General features: G+C 38.9%; 1 protein-coding gene across 1 annotated transcript; it reads left to right on the top strand.

Annotated features, from left to right (window-relative positions):
- Positions 1–1,457: 1,457 nt before the first annotated feature.
- On the top strand, positions 1,458–2,539 carry LOC105086685 (calcitonin receptor-stimulating peptide 1). The gene is made up of 3 exons (XM_010977242.3): positions 1,458–1,657; positions 1,946–2,080; positions 2,367–2,539. Exons 1-3 carry the CDS (start codon positions 1,572–1,574, stop codon positions 2,524–2,526), a joined length of 381 nt encoding a protein of 126 aa, XP_010975544.1. The 5' UTR covers positions 1,458–1,571; the 3' UTR covers positions 2,527–2,539.
- Positions 2,540–15,063: the final 12,524 nt, after the last annotated feature.

Here is a 15,063-nt window from a genome sequence, read left to right as displayed (position 1 = left end):
CAGTCAGATTTCGGGGAGCCAGGATTACCTGTAATGCTGGACTCTGCCCTACAAGATCGCACACCTAGGGATGGAGTCGGGTGCGTGTTCAAAACCCGCAGAATCGAACAGGTGAAGTTTACCATGACGTCAAACTGTCTTCAAATTCCTGCTCACTTTACCTGTGTTTTTCGTTGGTCCTCAGCGCCCCCCACTCTCCCCTTCCACCCCCGCCATCAGTGACCTCAATGCAAATACAATAGGGGTGGTCCTTCTGGATGCTCCAGGTTCTAGACGGAAGTGGTGACACAATCCTTCTGGGGCTCAGGATCCTTCCCCTCATTGGTTGCCCGGAGCTCTTGAACCACCCCAGACTCAGAGCAGCGGGAATAAGAGCAGCTGCTGGTGTGGGAGGAATCAGAGGCACTGCCTAGGTCGTGTCTCTGCCACTTCTTCCACAGTGCCATCGCCTGACGCCAAAGCTACTGCCGCGGCTCCCTCTTCTGCTCCCAGCCACCTCCTGCCAGGTAAGCCAGAGATTCCTGCTTGGCTGTGATTGTGTTTCTCTCTTACTCTTTTCCCTTCCCTCTCTCTCCATCACTTTTTCTTAGCTGATCTCTTTTCCCGTCTCAGAGTCTCTATCCACTGTTGTCTGGGTCTCTTTAACACACAATCTACATTAATCCGCAGTTCGTCGCAGCCTCTTTCCACAGGTAACTCTGGATGCTCTCAGTTCGCAGACTCCCAGCTCCACTCTTCCCGTGCTGAAGCGGGCTCCAGTCTCGCTGTCTTCAGCTGCACACGTGCTTAGGTCCATTTGGGATCCTGGAGCGTCGCAGGCATCTCTCGCAGATCAGGACGCAAGAATAGATTTGGGGAACGTGCGCTCAAGGATCATGTCTTGAACCTAGTGGTCCAGGGGAAAGGGGTTCAGAACCCGGGATAGCGCAAGCGGGTGGTAATTAGGTGCAAAGACTGAGGGGCAGGTAACTATTAAAAACAAGCTCCAGTTTAGGTCGGACCTTATCTTCCCAGTATAATTCCTGGATCACAATTTGAGACTACCAGTTTGCTTTTTACAGGGCACTCTTTGCCAAAGTGTAGAGCAGCTGAACAGTAGAATTTGGTTCTTACGTTTTTGAGGGATTCAAACTTCAGAGAGATACCTTCTCTACTCCTTGCTCCCCTGCCTGGTATGAGCAAAATCCCCACACCGGGGAGAAAGGTCTGTGTTGTACTATGGGAAAAGCTGTGGTGACAGGGTACTCCAAGTCTGTCCTCCGAGGAGTCCTGGCCAACAGGTTGTCTATGAGAGTGTGTGGGTGCTGGGGAGGGGGCTATGGAATGAGACTTCCTCACCCAGTTGTCCTGTGAGGTTTCTTTGCCCAACCAGGCATGCTACAGGCTCACTGGAACTTCCAGCAGTGCACTTGGCTGAGGAGAAAACAATGGTGAAGGGAAATGACATGACCAGTCTCAAGCCAGGATGCCAGGAAGTTAGAGGGAGAGGCAGGAGCAGAGTCTGGGTCTGTGGGCTCACAGAACCTGGAACTGCTGCAGGGTGACATCATTTTCCCTTGCAGAGAGGCATCATGGGGTTCTGGAAGTTCTCCCCCTTGCTGGTCCTCAGCATCCTGGTCCTGTACCAGGTGGGCATGTTCCACGCAGCGCCACTCAGGTAAGAGCCCGGCTAGGAGTGCTCCCACCTCCTATAGCCCCTGGTATCATACAAGCCTGTGTTCTGAGTTGTGCTGTGCTGTATCTGGCTCTTGAGGGGTGGGTGGGACGATTGAGGGGTCAGAGATGGTTCATTGAGAGTTGGGACAGACTCATACCCTGTTCATTGAGAGCTGGGGTGGCCACATCCTCAGGGGAAGTGGCAGAAATCAGGAAACCTGGTTGCTTATCCCAGGTAGGGATCAGGCAGGGGCTCAGAGCCTGTGCTGGGATTGCTTCTCTTTCCCAGGTCGCGCTTTGCTGGTCGCTTTGATCCTGCTACACTCACTGAAGAGGAATCGCGCCTCCTACTGGCTGCCATGGTGAATGACTATGAGCAGATGAAGTCCCGTGAGCTGGATGGGCAGATGACTGGGGGCTCCAGGTGAGGTTCCCTGCCCCCTGAGCACAGGACATCCCCTCCCTATTTTCATGCCAAGGAAGGACTATAATGGAGCCACCTTTGGGTTTTCTGACACCCTTGGAAATGTCTATGGGGAGTTTCCCTAATGACCTATGATTTTCTGCTATGATGACTGTTTCTAGCAGAAATACTTAAGACTTACTGGTGCCTCTCAGAACAGTAATTTTCCATGATGATCCCATGGGGCAGCACCTGCATTCAACCTCTCACTGACAGACTTTCTCTTTTTCTCCTTCCTGCAAATCAGCATCACTGCCCAGAAGAGATCCTGCAACACTGCCACATGCATGACCCATCGGCTGGCAGGCTTGCTGAGCAGATCTGGGAGCATGGTGAAGACCAACTTGTTGCCCACCAAGATGGGTTTCAAAATTTACGGTGGGCGCCGCAGGAACTATTGGATCTAAGCAGTGAAATGATTCTAGGAAGAAGGTGACTGCCCTTTATACTGTCAGATGGGAGGATAAATGACTGGGTATTGCAGGGGTGGGTTACAATTGTGATTCTTCTAACACTTGAGTTTGAAAGGTGATTATCCTATCCTTTTGGAATTTACTCTACTATGTCCATACATCTGAATTCACAATTGAGTGTAAATACTGTGTTTTTCCTCTACTAATTCTATGACCATGGACCAGACCCTCCCTGTGCCTCAGCTTCCACATGTAACCTGAAGACAACAGTAGTACCTACCTGTTATAATCAATATAAAAAGTAATTGGGATAATTCATGACAAGAGCCTCTCAACTAATGAGTAATTAAATTCTAGCTTTTTTTTCTACCTAGGTCACCATGAAGCTGAACTCTACTTCTTTTCATCTGCAATGAAAGCAACTTACTAAAAAATAGCATGGATGATACACATGCATGCATGCTTGTTGATACTGAAAACACTCTCTTCCCTGAAATAAACTAAATGCAGAACAAAATTATTGCAGTTACCTAGTGTGCATCATTTTTATATTTGATTCTGTATCCAATCGATGTAACTCATGTCTCATTGGTTTATCTGGTAGCAAATCTGAGCCCTGTCAGTCAACCTGTTGATGGCCGCAGCTCTACTAAACCTCAGGGGGACATGAAATCACTGCCTTGTGGGGGTCTGGGGGACACACAGTAATGCTGTGCCTCTAGGGAACTCTTCACGTAAAGAAATGTTCTCATTGTGCACTTCATCCAGGTAAAAAACTGTATTTTCAATACACTTAAAAGGAGTCCCTGCTGCTATTTTTGCTGTTTTTCCCATGACAATCTCAGGGACCTGTGAACACTTTGTTGACCAGGCTGGCTCAAATGAGGCAAAGACAACATGCTCGGGGTGGGTCCACCCTTATAGGAATTAGAACCCCCTGCATCTCAAAGAGACATTCACACTTATTTTCAGAGACTGCCCTGGTCCCCAGCCCCAGAAGTTATCTGTTCACTTCGCTCTGACTCAGGCTTGCCCCTACCAATCCGTGCCTTTCCTCCCCAGGATCACCCCTTCATATACCCCATAGCCTACAAAGCCCTTTAGAACAATGGCTCACAGTATGAAATGGGATCACAGACTGGCAGACTTGGAAAGATTGTCAGATGACATCGAATCCAACTTTTTACTCTCTGAGGTGCAGAGAAGAAGAGTGCATTGCTTAGGGTCCTGCAATAAGTTTAGCAGAGAATTCCTATATTTAACAAATAATAACTGAGTGTCTTCTATATGCTTGACACTATTTAAGCTCCAGAAATAGAGCAATGAACAGGACAAAACTCCCTGCATTCATGTAGCTTATATTCTAACTGGGGGAGACTGAGGTGATACATGCTATGGAATCAGAGACACTCAGTATTGGAAGGAATGTGGGATGTCATAGGGTCTAGATGCTTATTTGATATAGGAATTTCACAGCTCCAATATCCCTGGGCATCTGCTGCAAGTGCCAGTGACCAGCTTCTGACTATAACTTCCAAGGTGACTGGGCAGCCAGTTTCACTGGTGGAAAGTCAGTAAATGAGGTTTTTTAGTTAGAAAAGTCATATCCTCCTACCTACTGTCTCTATTATTTCCCCTGAAGCACAAAGAATTATGAGCCTTGGTCCCATTCGGTCTATATTAAAAATATACCTTACCCCTACCTTAGCCAAAAGATACAGCAGGCCATGTTTCCCTTAGAAATAGAATACTCCATTGACTCTCTACCTCAAGGAGTAAACACCTGGGTCATTGCAATGGCTTACAGGGTGTGAGTTTATCTTCCTATCATCACCAGTCCCATTACTGCCTCTTCTGACATCCTACTTCTCCTTCACACTGGCCTTCTTACTACCCCTTATTCTATATCCACAGGCACCAGCACCCTTAGTTGTTTCCACCTGCTGGTACCTTTCTGCAGAGAACTCTTACCCAGCGGCCCCATCTCCTCTAGATCTTGACTCAGATATCACCTACCTTGGCTATCCTTTCTGAAATTGTACCTCAGCACAGCAACACACCCCAGCACTCTTCTTTGCTTTTTTATTTTTACCTATTTACCACTTATTATCTACTGTCATACTACATACTTTATTTAGCTGATTTATTAAGTGTAGCCCATCCTGTAAACAATGTAAGTACCATATAGACAGGAATATGGCTATTTTGTTAATTACTCAATCCCCTACACACATAACAGTATGCCTGACACAAGGCAGCATTCAATAAATATTTATTGAATGAATGGAGTTAAGTCTTCTTCTCTTTTGTGTTGTAGTCAACTCTCTGGTTCCCTCTGGGCCTGAGGTACCACATGATCTGACCCATCTCATGTCTCTGTCCTCTAGTCAACTAGCCCATGGCTTGTTTTACTCCCAGCTTCCTCAGGGTTTTTGCACTTTTAATTTTTTTGCCTAAAATCTTGTTCCCCAAATGTCTACATGTCTGATTCCATCTCTTCCTTTAGAATTCTGCTGAATCACCTCAGAGAAGACTTTTCTGACCACCATATTCAAAATTACATTCCTTCTCAGATGACTCTCTGTCTCTTATTCAGCTTTATTTTTTATCTATAGAACTTAACACTATGCAAAATGTTACATACTTATTATTTTTTCTTTTTTGTCTATGTCCTTCTCCCAGCATGTAACTCTATGAAGGAAGTTACATGTATCCTTGGCTAGATCCCTGGAGCTTAGAATATTTCATAGAACATGACAGGCCATCAATAAATATTTGCTGAGTTAAGTAAATTATAAAATTATGCAGTGCTCTGATTTTGTTCTCTGAGTTCATCTTTAACCATTGACATGTTATGAGATATGGAGATCTCACATTTAAAGTAGTCTATAATTTTTGTATTGATTTTCACTTTGACTCAAAAGTTATATAGAAGAGCATTTGAAAATTTAAATTAGCTTTTAAAATTATACTTCACTTATTCAGTTCCAGGTTTTGCACTGAGGTTTAAGAAAGTAGTATCTACTAATTTTTACTTGGGAAATTGAGATTTTTCTATGAGGTTTATTATATGATCCTTACCCATAAATGATTAATAGACATCAGAAAATAAGTATTTCTCCCCAGGTATAAAATTTGGTAGCTGTATCTACCTACCCAGATATCTTTGTGGATATGTAATTAAATTGATGAATTACATTATTCATATATATTTTTTTTGCCTGAGTGGAGGGCAATAAAGTTTCCAAGTATTATTTTGTTTCTGTGAATTATCCCTCACATTTCTAAAAAATTTTAGTTTACATATTTTGAACTTATTTTATTTTTAAAGTCAGCTTACATAATATATAAATTACCTAATAGAAAAATCACATACTTTATATTTCCATGAGTCGTGCCTAATGTGTATCACATAACCCACGTAACCACCACCACAAAAAAAGTTATGGCATACTTCCATCATCTAGGAATGTTTCTCATTGGACTCTCAAGTCTATATCTCCCAAATTTCTTCCCCTCACAATCACTGACCTGATTTCTACCACTGAGGATTTATTTCCCCAAAAGTAAATAGATAGATAGATGGTATGTTAGCTATTATGAATGACACTCTTATGAACATTCATGTGCAAGTATTTCTGTGAAGCGCTGAAGTTATTACTCTTAGAAAATAGCTAGAAATGGCATGATAAATGTGCATATAATTAAACTATTTTTAAAAAATGACTTTGTTATTTTATACTACAGCAGAAGTGTATGATCATTGAACTTACTCCGCACATCCTTGACAATGCTTGGTACTTTTTGTCTTTTAAATTTCAGTCATTCTTATGACTCTGTATCAGTATCTCATTGTGGGTTTTAATTTTTATTTCCCTAATGACTAGTAAAAATTAAATATCTTCTCATGTGTTTATTGGCTATTTGTTTATCTTCTTTTGTGTAATTTCTGTTCAAATACTTTGCCCATTTTTTTTTTTTAAATTGGGCAGCTTTTCTTCTTATTGAGTTATAGGAAATCTTTTATATCCTAGATAACAGTCCTGATTCCTTTGGAGGCATGATTTCACTCACCTGCTCACATTTCTCTCCCTCTTGGACTACTTCCTCTGTGAGAAGCCAGATGCCATGTCATGAGGCCATTCAAGCAGGCTTTGGAGTGGTCCATGCATTCAGGAATGGAGGTCTCTGGCCAATAGCCAGTGAGGAATGAACGCCTGTCAACAACCAAGTGAGTGAGTTTAGAAGTGGATTCTCTAGCCCTGTTTGAGCCTGGAGATGACTGCAGACCTAGCTAAGGCAGACCTGGAAGGCAACCTCAAGAGATACCCTGAGCCTCTCCCAGATAGCCTACCATCAGAAACTGTGTGAGATAATAAATATTTGATCTTCTGAGCTGCTAAGTTTTTAGGTAATAGATAGCTAATATCCACCCAAATCATGATTGCTTTAGTTCAATCACAAAATCTGGAAAGCAGGTTCAAGGGAAGTTGGCTATCTGAGCAGACCTGAGTTCAAGTCAGAAGCCACAGTTCCCAGAAAGGATGTATTGTCAGATTTCTTTCCCCTGGTTCCCAAGTCCAGATCATATTAGGTGCAATGGTATAAGTGGCTGCTACTCCAAACAAAATTAAGTCCTTCTGTTCCTCTTCATTACTGAGTGCTTTTTACCAGCACTCTCCTTCTCTCTCTGAATTCTCAGTGCTCTTCAGCCTATAGCTATTTCATATCATTTTTTTTTTCCTGCCTCTAAGATTCTCATGTTAGGAAGAAATCATTAAGATTATGTAGACCAACCTTCATGACTGAATTACTTTATAACACCCCCAAGTGGTCCTCTAGCTTATTTTCAGAAATTGGACGTCACTATCTCCTGAGGTAGTTTACTCTTTCTTTGGATCATTTTGGCTCTTCAAATATTTTTGCAATGGTGAGCAGAATTCACTTTCTCCTCTCTCCTTCTTCACTTGGTTCTCAAGAGAGTCATACTTGGGCAAACTCTTCAGGGAGAGTTGGCTATGAGTGAGACCAGACTTCTGAAGCAAAGACTGGGTATTAATTGTTGGGGTTTTAAAGAAATCATATATTCTTTAATATGAAGTCCCTAGTTGGACTTCCCTCTTCTCTGTCACAATCAGATTCCCAGTGCTCAAGCCCCAAAGATTTCCCTACAATCCCTATGGGGCAAGACCAGAGTGGGGACTCCCAAGAAGTGACCCATAATGCCAGGAGATCTGGATGGCTATCATGGGCTCTCTTTCCCAGCTGGAGGAACTGTAGGCTCAGGGGAGACCTCTCAGGATGGTGCTGCCCCAGCCTGGGGGAGAGGCAATGCACTTGGCATGCAGCCACTACTCTTATTCTTCTGATGCCATCTGTTTCAGTCTCTGTGGCACAGCGAGGGTGCTTCAGCCTCATCCCCATGTTCTAGGTTTCTCTCAGTGGTGACTTATCCATGAATAGTTGTTAGTTGTTCTTCTTGTGAGGGGTAGTGAAGTCAGGAATGATATATTCACCATACTGGTGATGTTACTCTTATCAGCGCTGCAGTCTTGAGGTAGAATTTCTTCTTCCTCAGTGAAATATCTATCTGTTTTTAAAGGCCTTCAACTGATTGGGTGAGGCCCACCCACATTATTGAGAATAATATTTACTTACAATCATCCTATTACTGAACTACAAAACATACCATCCCAGCCAAAACCTAATAAATGTCTGACTGAATAACTGTGCATTATACCCTTTTTCAGATGACACATAAAACCAAACAGCATGAAGAACTATTATCCCAGGGGATGAACTGCCCAAAGTTTGGACATTAGGCATAAGCGATGTGACTTAGCAAATACTAAAATTATAGATGTGTACAGTAGATAAATGATTTCTATCTGCTGTTGTGGCTGAGGGTATACAAGGTAATTAGGCCACAGTTCAGTGCTCCTTTCTCCTATTGGACATCTCACTCTACCAAGCCATCCCTGTGCAAAAACAAGTGAAGTAATGGGCTGTCAAGTCCCCCAACTTATATCCTTATCTCTTGTATACCTCTGGCATTTCTTATTCACAGCCTTAGGAGTAACACAAAGTTAGAGGAAGCTAGAACCAAGCACTTGAACCCAAGTTATTCTCACCAGTTCTAAACCTGCAGCAGCCTGGGGCCAGAGATTCTGCAATTCTGGAAACTCTCCAATGATGCCAATGCTGCTGGACTGAAGACTACACTTAGAGCAGCAAGGTTGATCACATTTTGATCATTGCTCTGATTAATGATAGTATAGTTGGTAGACATTTTGTCTCCTCTCATATATTCTAAGAATCTTAAGAGTAGGGGTTGTTTAGTTTTTCTTTGTAGTCTTCAGAGTGCCTCACATAGCACTCAGTACTTAGAGGATGCTAATAACTTAATACTTGTATTTTACAAAAAAAAAAAAGAAAATGATGCATAGTTTCCTTACACAAGCTGTTAAGAGTTAAGTGTGCCTGCACAGTGAGGAGAACTTAGGAAACTGTACACTGATCTTGAGCAGAGAGAAAGTTTGGAATGAAAAGGGGTCAGGGACAGGAAAAGGGGCCTTCAGCCAATCCCTTAGATGAAGATCCAGAAAAGAGATGGGATCAAGAATCACCTTTTTGTGCTTGTTTGTTTTCCATTCTCAAGGTTTTGATCTTTCTTTTTATACCAAAGAGAAAGTCTCAGGTATTGCTAACTCATCTTTAATAACTCATCTTTAATACCTAACACAGCTGATTCTTCCATTAAAAAATTTTTATTGCAATAAAATATATATAAAATTTACTATCTTAACTATTTTTAATTGTACCATTCAGTGGTATTATATACAATCATAATATTGTGTGACCCTAACTTCCATCCATCTCCATAACTATTTTCATCTTGCAAAGCTGAAACTCTGTACCCATTAGACACTAACTCCCCATCCCCACTACTCCCAGACCCTGGCAGTACATCATTCTGCTTTTTGTTGCTATGAATTTCACTATTCTAATTACCTCATATATGTGGAGTCATACAGTATTCATCTTTTACTGAATGGTTTATTCACTTAGCATAATGTCCTCAAGGTTCATCTATTGTTCATCATATTTAAGAATTTCCTTCCTTTTAAAGGCTGAATAATATTCCATTGCATGTGTTTACTATATTTTGTTTATCCATTCATCTGTCAATGGACACTTGGGTTGCTTCCACATTTTAGCTTTGTGAGTAATACTTCTATGAACATGGGTGTACAAATATCTCTTTGAGATTTAAAAATGATTCAATAACCATAGCAGTTACAGAATTATTAAGATTTCCTATTTCTTTGTGATTTAGTCTCAGTAGGTTTTGTGTTTCTAGGACTATGTCCATTTCATCCATGTTATCTAATCTATTGGCATACAATTGTTCATAGTACTCTCTTACAATCTTTTTTATTTCCGTAGAATTGGTAGTAATGTTTCCACTTTAATTTCTGGTTTTAATAATTTGAATTTTCTCTCTTTTTTTTTTCTTAGCCCATCTGGTTAGAGGTTTGTCAGTTATGTTGATCTTTTCAAAAACCACCTTTTGGTTTCATTAATTTTCTCTCTCTCTCTTTTTTTTTTTTTTTTTTTTGTTCTCTATTTCAGTTTTCTCTGCTCTAATGCTTATTATCTCTTTTTTTTCTGCTAGCTTTGCACTTCGTTTTTTATTTTTTTAGTTCTTGGAGTTGTAGAGCTAGTTTGTTGTTGAGGTTGTTCCTATTTTTTTATTTAGGTATAATTGTCATGCAACATTGTGTACGTTTAAGGTGTACAACGTGTTGATTTGATACATTTATATATTGCAATATGATTGCCATTGTAGCGTTAGCTAACACCTCTACCACATCACATAATTATCATTGTTTTATTTTTTGTGGTGGGAATAATTAAAATTTAGTCTTTTAGCTAGATTGATGTCTGCAATACAGTATTATTGTCTAAAATCATTATACTGTACATTAGATCTGCAGGATTTATTAATCTACTAGTCGCAGGTTGGTACCCTTAAAAAACATCATCTGTTGCTTCATAACCCAGCCCCTGGTAATCACCATTTTACTCTCTGTTTTTAAGAGTTTGACTTTTTAGAATTCACACATAAGTGGTTTACAGTATTTGTCTTCCTTTGACTGACTTATCTCACTCAGCATACTATCCTCAAGGTCCAGCCATATTATCAAAGATGGCAGAATTACCTTTTTTTTCAAGAATGAATGATTACGTTTTACTAAGGTGAGACTTTATCTATTTATCTGTCTATCTGCCTATCTATTTATCTATCTATCTATCTCAAATTATCTTGATCCATTCATTTATCAATGGACACTGAGGTGGTTTCCATGTCTTGGCTAATGCAAAAAATGCTGCAGTGAACACAGGGGTGCATATACCTTTTCAAGACAGTGAATTTTTTCCCTCTGTATACGTCCTGAGAATTGAAATTTCTAGATCATATGGTAGTTTTATTTTTAATTTTTTGAGGAATCTTTGTACTGTTTCCTATAGTGGTTGTACCAATTTGCATTATCACCAACAGTGTACAAAGGTTCCCCTTTTTCCACATCCTTGCCAATACTTATTATCTCTTGTCTTCTGGATGGTGTGAAGTGATATTTCATGGTTCTGATTTGCATTTCTCTGATGATTAGTGATATTGAGCATTATTTCATGTACCTGTTGGCCATCTGTATGTCTTCTTTAGAAAAATGTCTATTTACATAGAATACAGACTTGTGGTTGCCAGAGGGGAGGACGGTGGGAAGGAATAAACTGGGAGTTCGAGATTTGCAGATACTGACTGGTATATATAAAATAGATAAACAAGTTTATACTGTATAGCACAGGGAAATATATTCAGTTATCTTGTAGTAGCTTATGGTGAAAAAGAACATGAAAATGAATATATGTATATCCACTTATGACATTGTGCTGGACACAAGAAATTGACACAACATTGTAAACTGACTATACCTCAATTTAAAAAAAAGCCTAGTTACTCTGCCTTTTTTTTTTGAGTTGGATTTTTTTTATTTTTTTGTTATTGAATTGTATGAGTTCTATATATATTTTGAATATTAACTCACCTGATAGATGGTTTGCGAGTATTCTCTCCTGTTCTGCAGGTTGTCTCTTCATTTTGCTGATTGTGTATTTTGCTATGCAGAAGCTTTTAAATTGGTATAGTTCCACTTGTTAATTTTTGCTTTTGTTGTTTGTGCTTTAGGAATCACATCCAAAAAAATAATTTCCAAGACCAGTATTGAGGAGCTTCTTCCCTATGTTTTCATCTAGTTGTTTTACAGTATCAGGTCTTATGTTTAAGTCTTTTATCAACTTCAAGTTAATTTTTGTGAGTGGTGTAAGATAGGGTTCCAGTTTCACTTTTCTGCATGTGATTATCCAGTTTTCCCAACATCATTTGTTAGTCACTTTCCCTATTGGGTGTTCTTGGCACACTCGTCAAATATTAGTTATCTGCATTCATGAGGGTTGCATTCTGGTCTCTTTACTCTGTTCCATTCATGTATGTGTCTATTTTTTATGCCAGCATTACTAAAGAGCCTTGTAGTGTAGTTTGATATCAGCAATTATCTCTGGCTTTGTTCTTTCTCATGATTACTTTGGCTATTTGGAGACGTATGTGGTTCCACACAAATTTTAAGTTAAGAAAATATCAGTGAAAAATGCCATTGGAATCTTTATAAGGATTGCACTGAATCTATAGATGGCTTTCAGTAGTATGGACATTTTAATAATATTAATGCTTCCCATCCAAGAACATGGACTCTCTTTCTATTTGTTTACGTCTTCTTTGATTTCATTTAATAAAGTCTTTAGTTTTTAAAAAATTTGTTTTTTCTTAAATGTTTTATTTTTGTACAATTTTTAATGGATACTTTCTATTTACAGTTATTACAAAATATTGGCTATTTTCCCCATGTTGTATAATGCATCCTTACACCCAGTAGTTTGTAATTCCTACTTTCACACCCCACATTTGTCCTCCCTCCCTCCCTACTGGTAGCCACTAGATTGTTCTCTTGGTCTGAGAGTCTGCTTCTTTTTTGTTATATTCACTTGTTTGTTCTACTTTTTAGATTCCATGTATAAGTGTTATCATACAGTATTTATCTTTCTCACAGACTTATTTCACTTAGCATAATGTCTTACAAGCCCATCCATGTTGCTGAAAATGGCAAAATTTCATTAATTTTTATGGCTGAGTAGTGTTCCATTGTATACATGTACCATTTATCCATTCATCTGTTGGTGGACACTTAAGTATTTTTCCATATCTTTTCAATTATAAATAATGTCATTATGGACATTGAGGTGCATGTATCTTTTCAAATTAGTGTTTTTTCTCCCACTTTGAAGCTACAAGGTGGGAAATTCAGTAAATGTTAGCAAGTGATTTTCAAAAAAAGAAAAAACCCTCAAATCTTGTAGTTTTTCTTGTACAGATACTTTACTTCTTGGTTAAATTTATTCCTAGATATGTTATTGTTTTTTGATGCTATTGTGAATGGGATAGGTTTTGTAAAATTTCAAATGTTTCATTGCTAGTATATAGAAATGCAACTGATTTCTGATGTACGTTGATTTCATGTAGTAAAATTTTACTGAATTTATTGATTAATGATGAGTTTTTTGGTTGAGTCTTTGGGACTTTTTATATATGAGCTCATATAATTTGCAAATAATGACAATTCTTCTTTCTGAATCAGATACTTTTTATTTCTCTGTCTTGCCTAATTATTCTGGTTATAGCTTCTAGTACTATTTAATCTGAGTGGTGAGAGTGGACACCCTTGTCTTGTTCCTGACTTCGAGGAAAAACTCTTACTTTTTCACCACTGAGTATAATGTTAGCTGTGGGTTTGACATATAGGGCCTTTAGTATGTTGAGGTACATTCCTTCTATATCCAACCTTTTGCAGATTTTTATCATGAAAGGATGTTGTATTTTGTTAAATGCTTTTTCTGTGTCTATCGTGATAATTATGTAATTTTTATCTTTTATTCTATTTCTGTGTTGTATCACTTTTATTGATTTGTGTATGTTGAAACATCCTTGCATCCCAGGGATACTTCCCACTTGTTCCTAATCTATAATCCCTTTAATGTGTTTTTCAGTTTGGGTTGGTAATATTTTGTTAAGAAATTCCTATCTATATTCATCAGGGATACTAGTCAATAATTTTCTGTTTAGGTGCTCTGACATTGGATGTGTATATACTTACAACTGTTATATCTTTTGGATGAATTGACCCTTTTATAATTATATAATGACCCTTTTGTCTCCTATTACATTTTCACATTTTAAAGTCTTTTGTCTCATATAAGTATAGCTAAATCTGCTTTCCTTTGGTTTCGACTTGCATGGAATATTTTTCTCCATCTCTTCACTTTGAGCCTATGTGTGTCCTTAATGCTTAAGTGAGTCTCGTGTGCAGCGTATTGTTCAGTCTCTTTTTTTATCCATCTAGCCACTCTGCCTTTTGATTGGTGAATTCAATCAATTTATATTGAGGTAATTATTGATGTGAAAGGATTTAATGCCAACTTATTGATTGCTTTCTGGTTGTTCTGTGTTTGTATTGTTCTGTTTCTGCTTACCTTTTTAAACTGATAATTTTCTATGGTGGGATGCTCTGTTTCCCCCTCTTTTTTTCTTTTGTGAATTTACTCTAGATTTTTGCTTTGCTGTTACCATGATGCTTACACAAAACCTCTCATAGCTAAAACAGTCCATTTTATCCTGATAGCAACTTATCTTTGATCTCTTTTAAAGGCTCTACCTTTTACTCCCCTCTTTTATACTTCTGATGTCATAACTTGCCTCCTTTACACTGTGTATTCATTAACAAATTATAGTAGTTACAGTTATTTTTAATACTCTTTTTTTAACCTTTATGCTATGTTAAGTGGTGAATCCATCATCCTATTGTAGAATTAGTGTTTTCTAAATCTGACTGCATGTTTTTTCACCTAAACCAGTGTGCTGTATACTTTCATGTCACTGATTTTTGTCTTTTCATTTCAGCTCTGAGAACTCCTTTCAGCATTTCTTGCAAGGCAGATCTAGTGATGATGAACTTCTTCAGCTTTTGTTTGTCCAGGAAAGTCTTTATTTCTTCCTTCTATCTGGAGGATAACTTTGGGGATAGAATATACTAGTTGGCAATTTTTATCTTTAAACTCTTTGAATATGTCATTCCACTCTCTCCTGGTCTGTAGAGTTTCTGCTGAGAAATCTGCTGATAGGTAATGGGGATTCCTTTGTAGGTTACACTCTTTTTCCCTTCTGGCTGCATTTAGAAATTCCTTCTTTAACTTTGATTTTTCAGTTCATTGTAATGTGTCTTGGAGAAGGTCTTCTGTCATTGAGAATACAAAGTGATCTATTAGCTTTGTGAACATGGATATTCAAGTCTTTCCCCAGGTTTTGGAAGTTCTCCAAATAAACCTTCCGCCTCCATCTCTCTCTTTTGGATTATTTTG

This window comes from Camelus dromedarius, chromosome 12 (assembly GCF_036321535.1).
Source record: "Camelus dromedarius isolate mCamDro1 chromosome 12, mCamDro1.pat, whole genome shotgun sequence".
In the NCBI taxonomy this organism is placed as follows: domain Eukaryota; kingdom Metazoa; phylum Chordata; class Mammalia; order Artiodactyla; family Camelidae; genus Camelus; species Camelus dromedarius.
The sequence above is the reverse complement of the archived record's forward strand: the minus strand, read 5'-3'. Positions and strand labels throughout refer to the sequence as shown.

Excerpts from the sequence above, each read along its gene's own strand:
- LOC105086685 (XM_010977242.3), top strand. The coding sequence starts at position 1,572 with ATGGGGTTCTGGAAGTTCTCCCCCTTGCTGGTCCTCAGCATCCTGGTC. Across the intron at positions 1,658-1,945 it reads TTCCACGCAGCGCCACTCAG|GTCGCGCTTTGCTGGTCGCT; the intron begins GTAAGAGCCCGG and ends TCTCTTTCCCAG. Across the intron at positions 2,081-2,366 it reads CAGATGACTGGGGGCTCCAG|CATCACTGCCCAGAAGAGAT; the intron begins GTGAGGTTCCCT and ends CCTGCAAATCAG.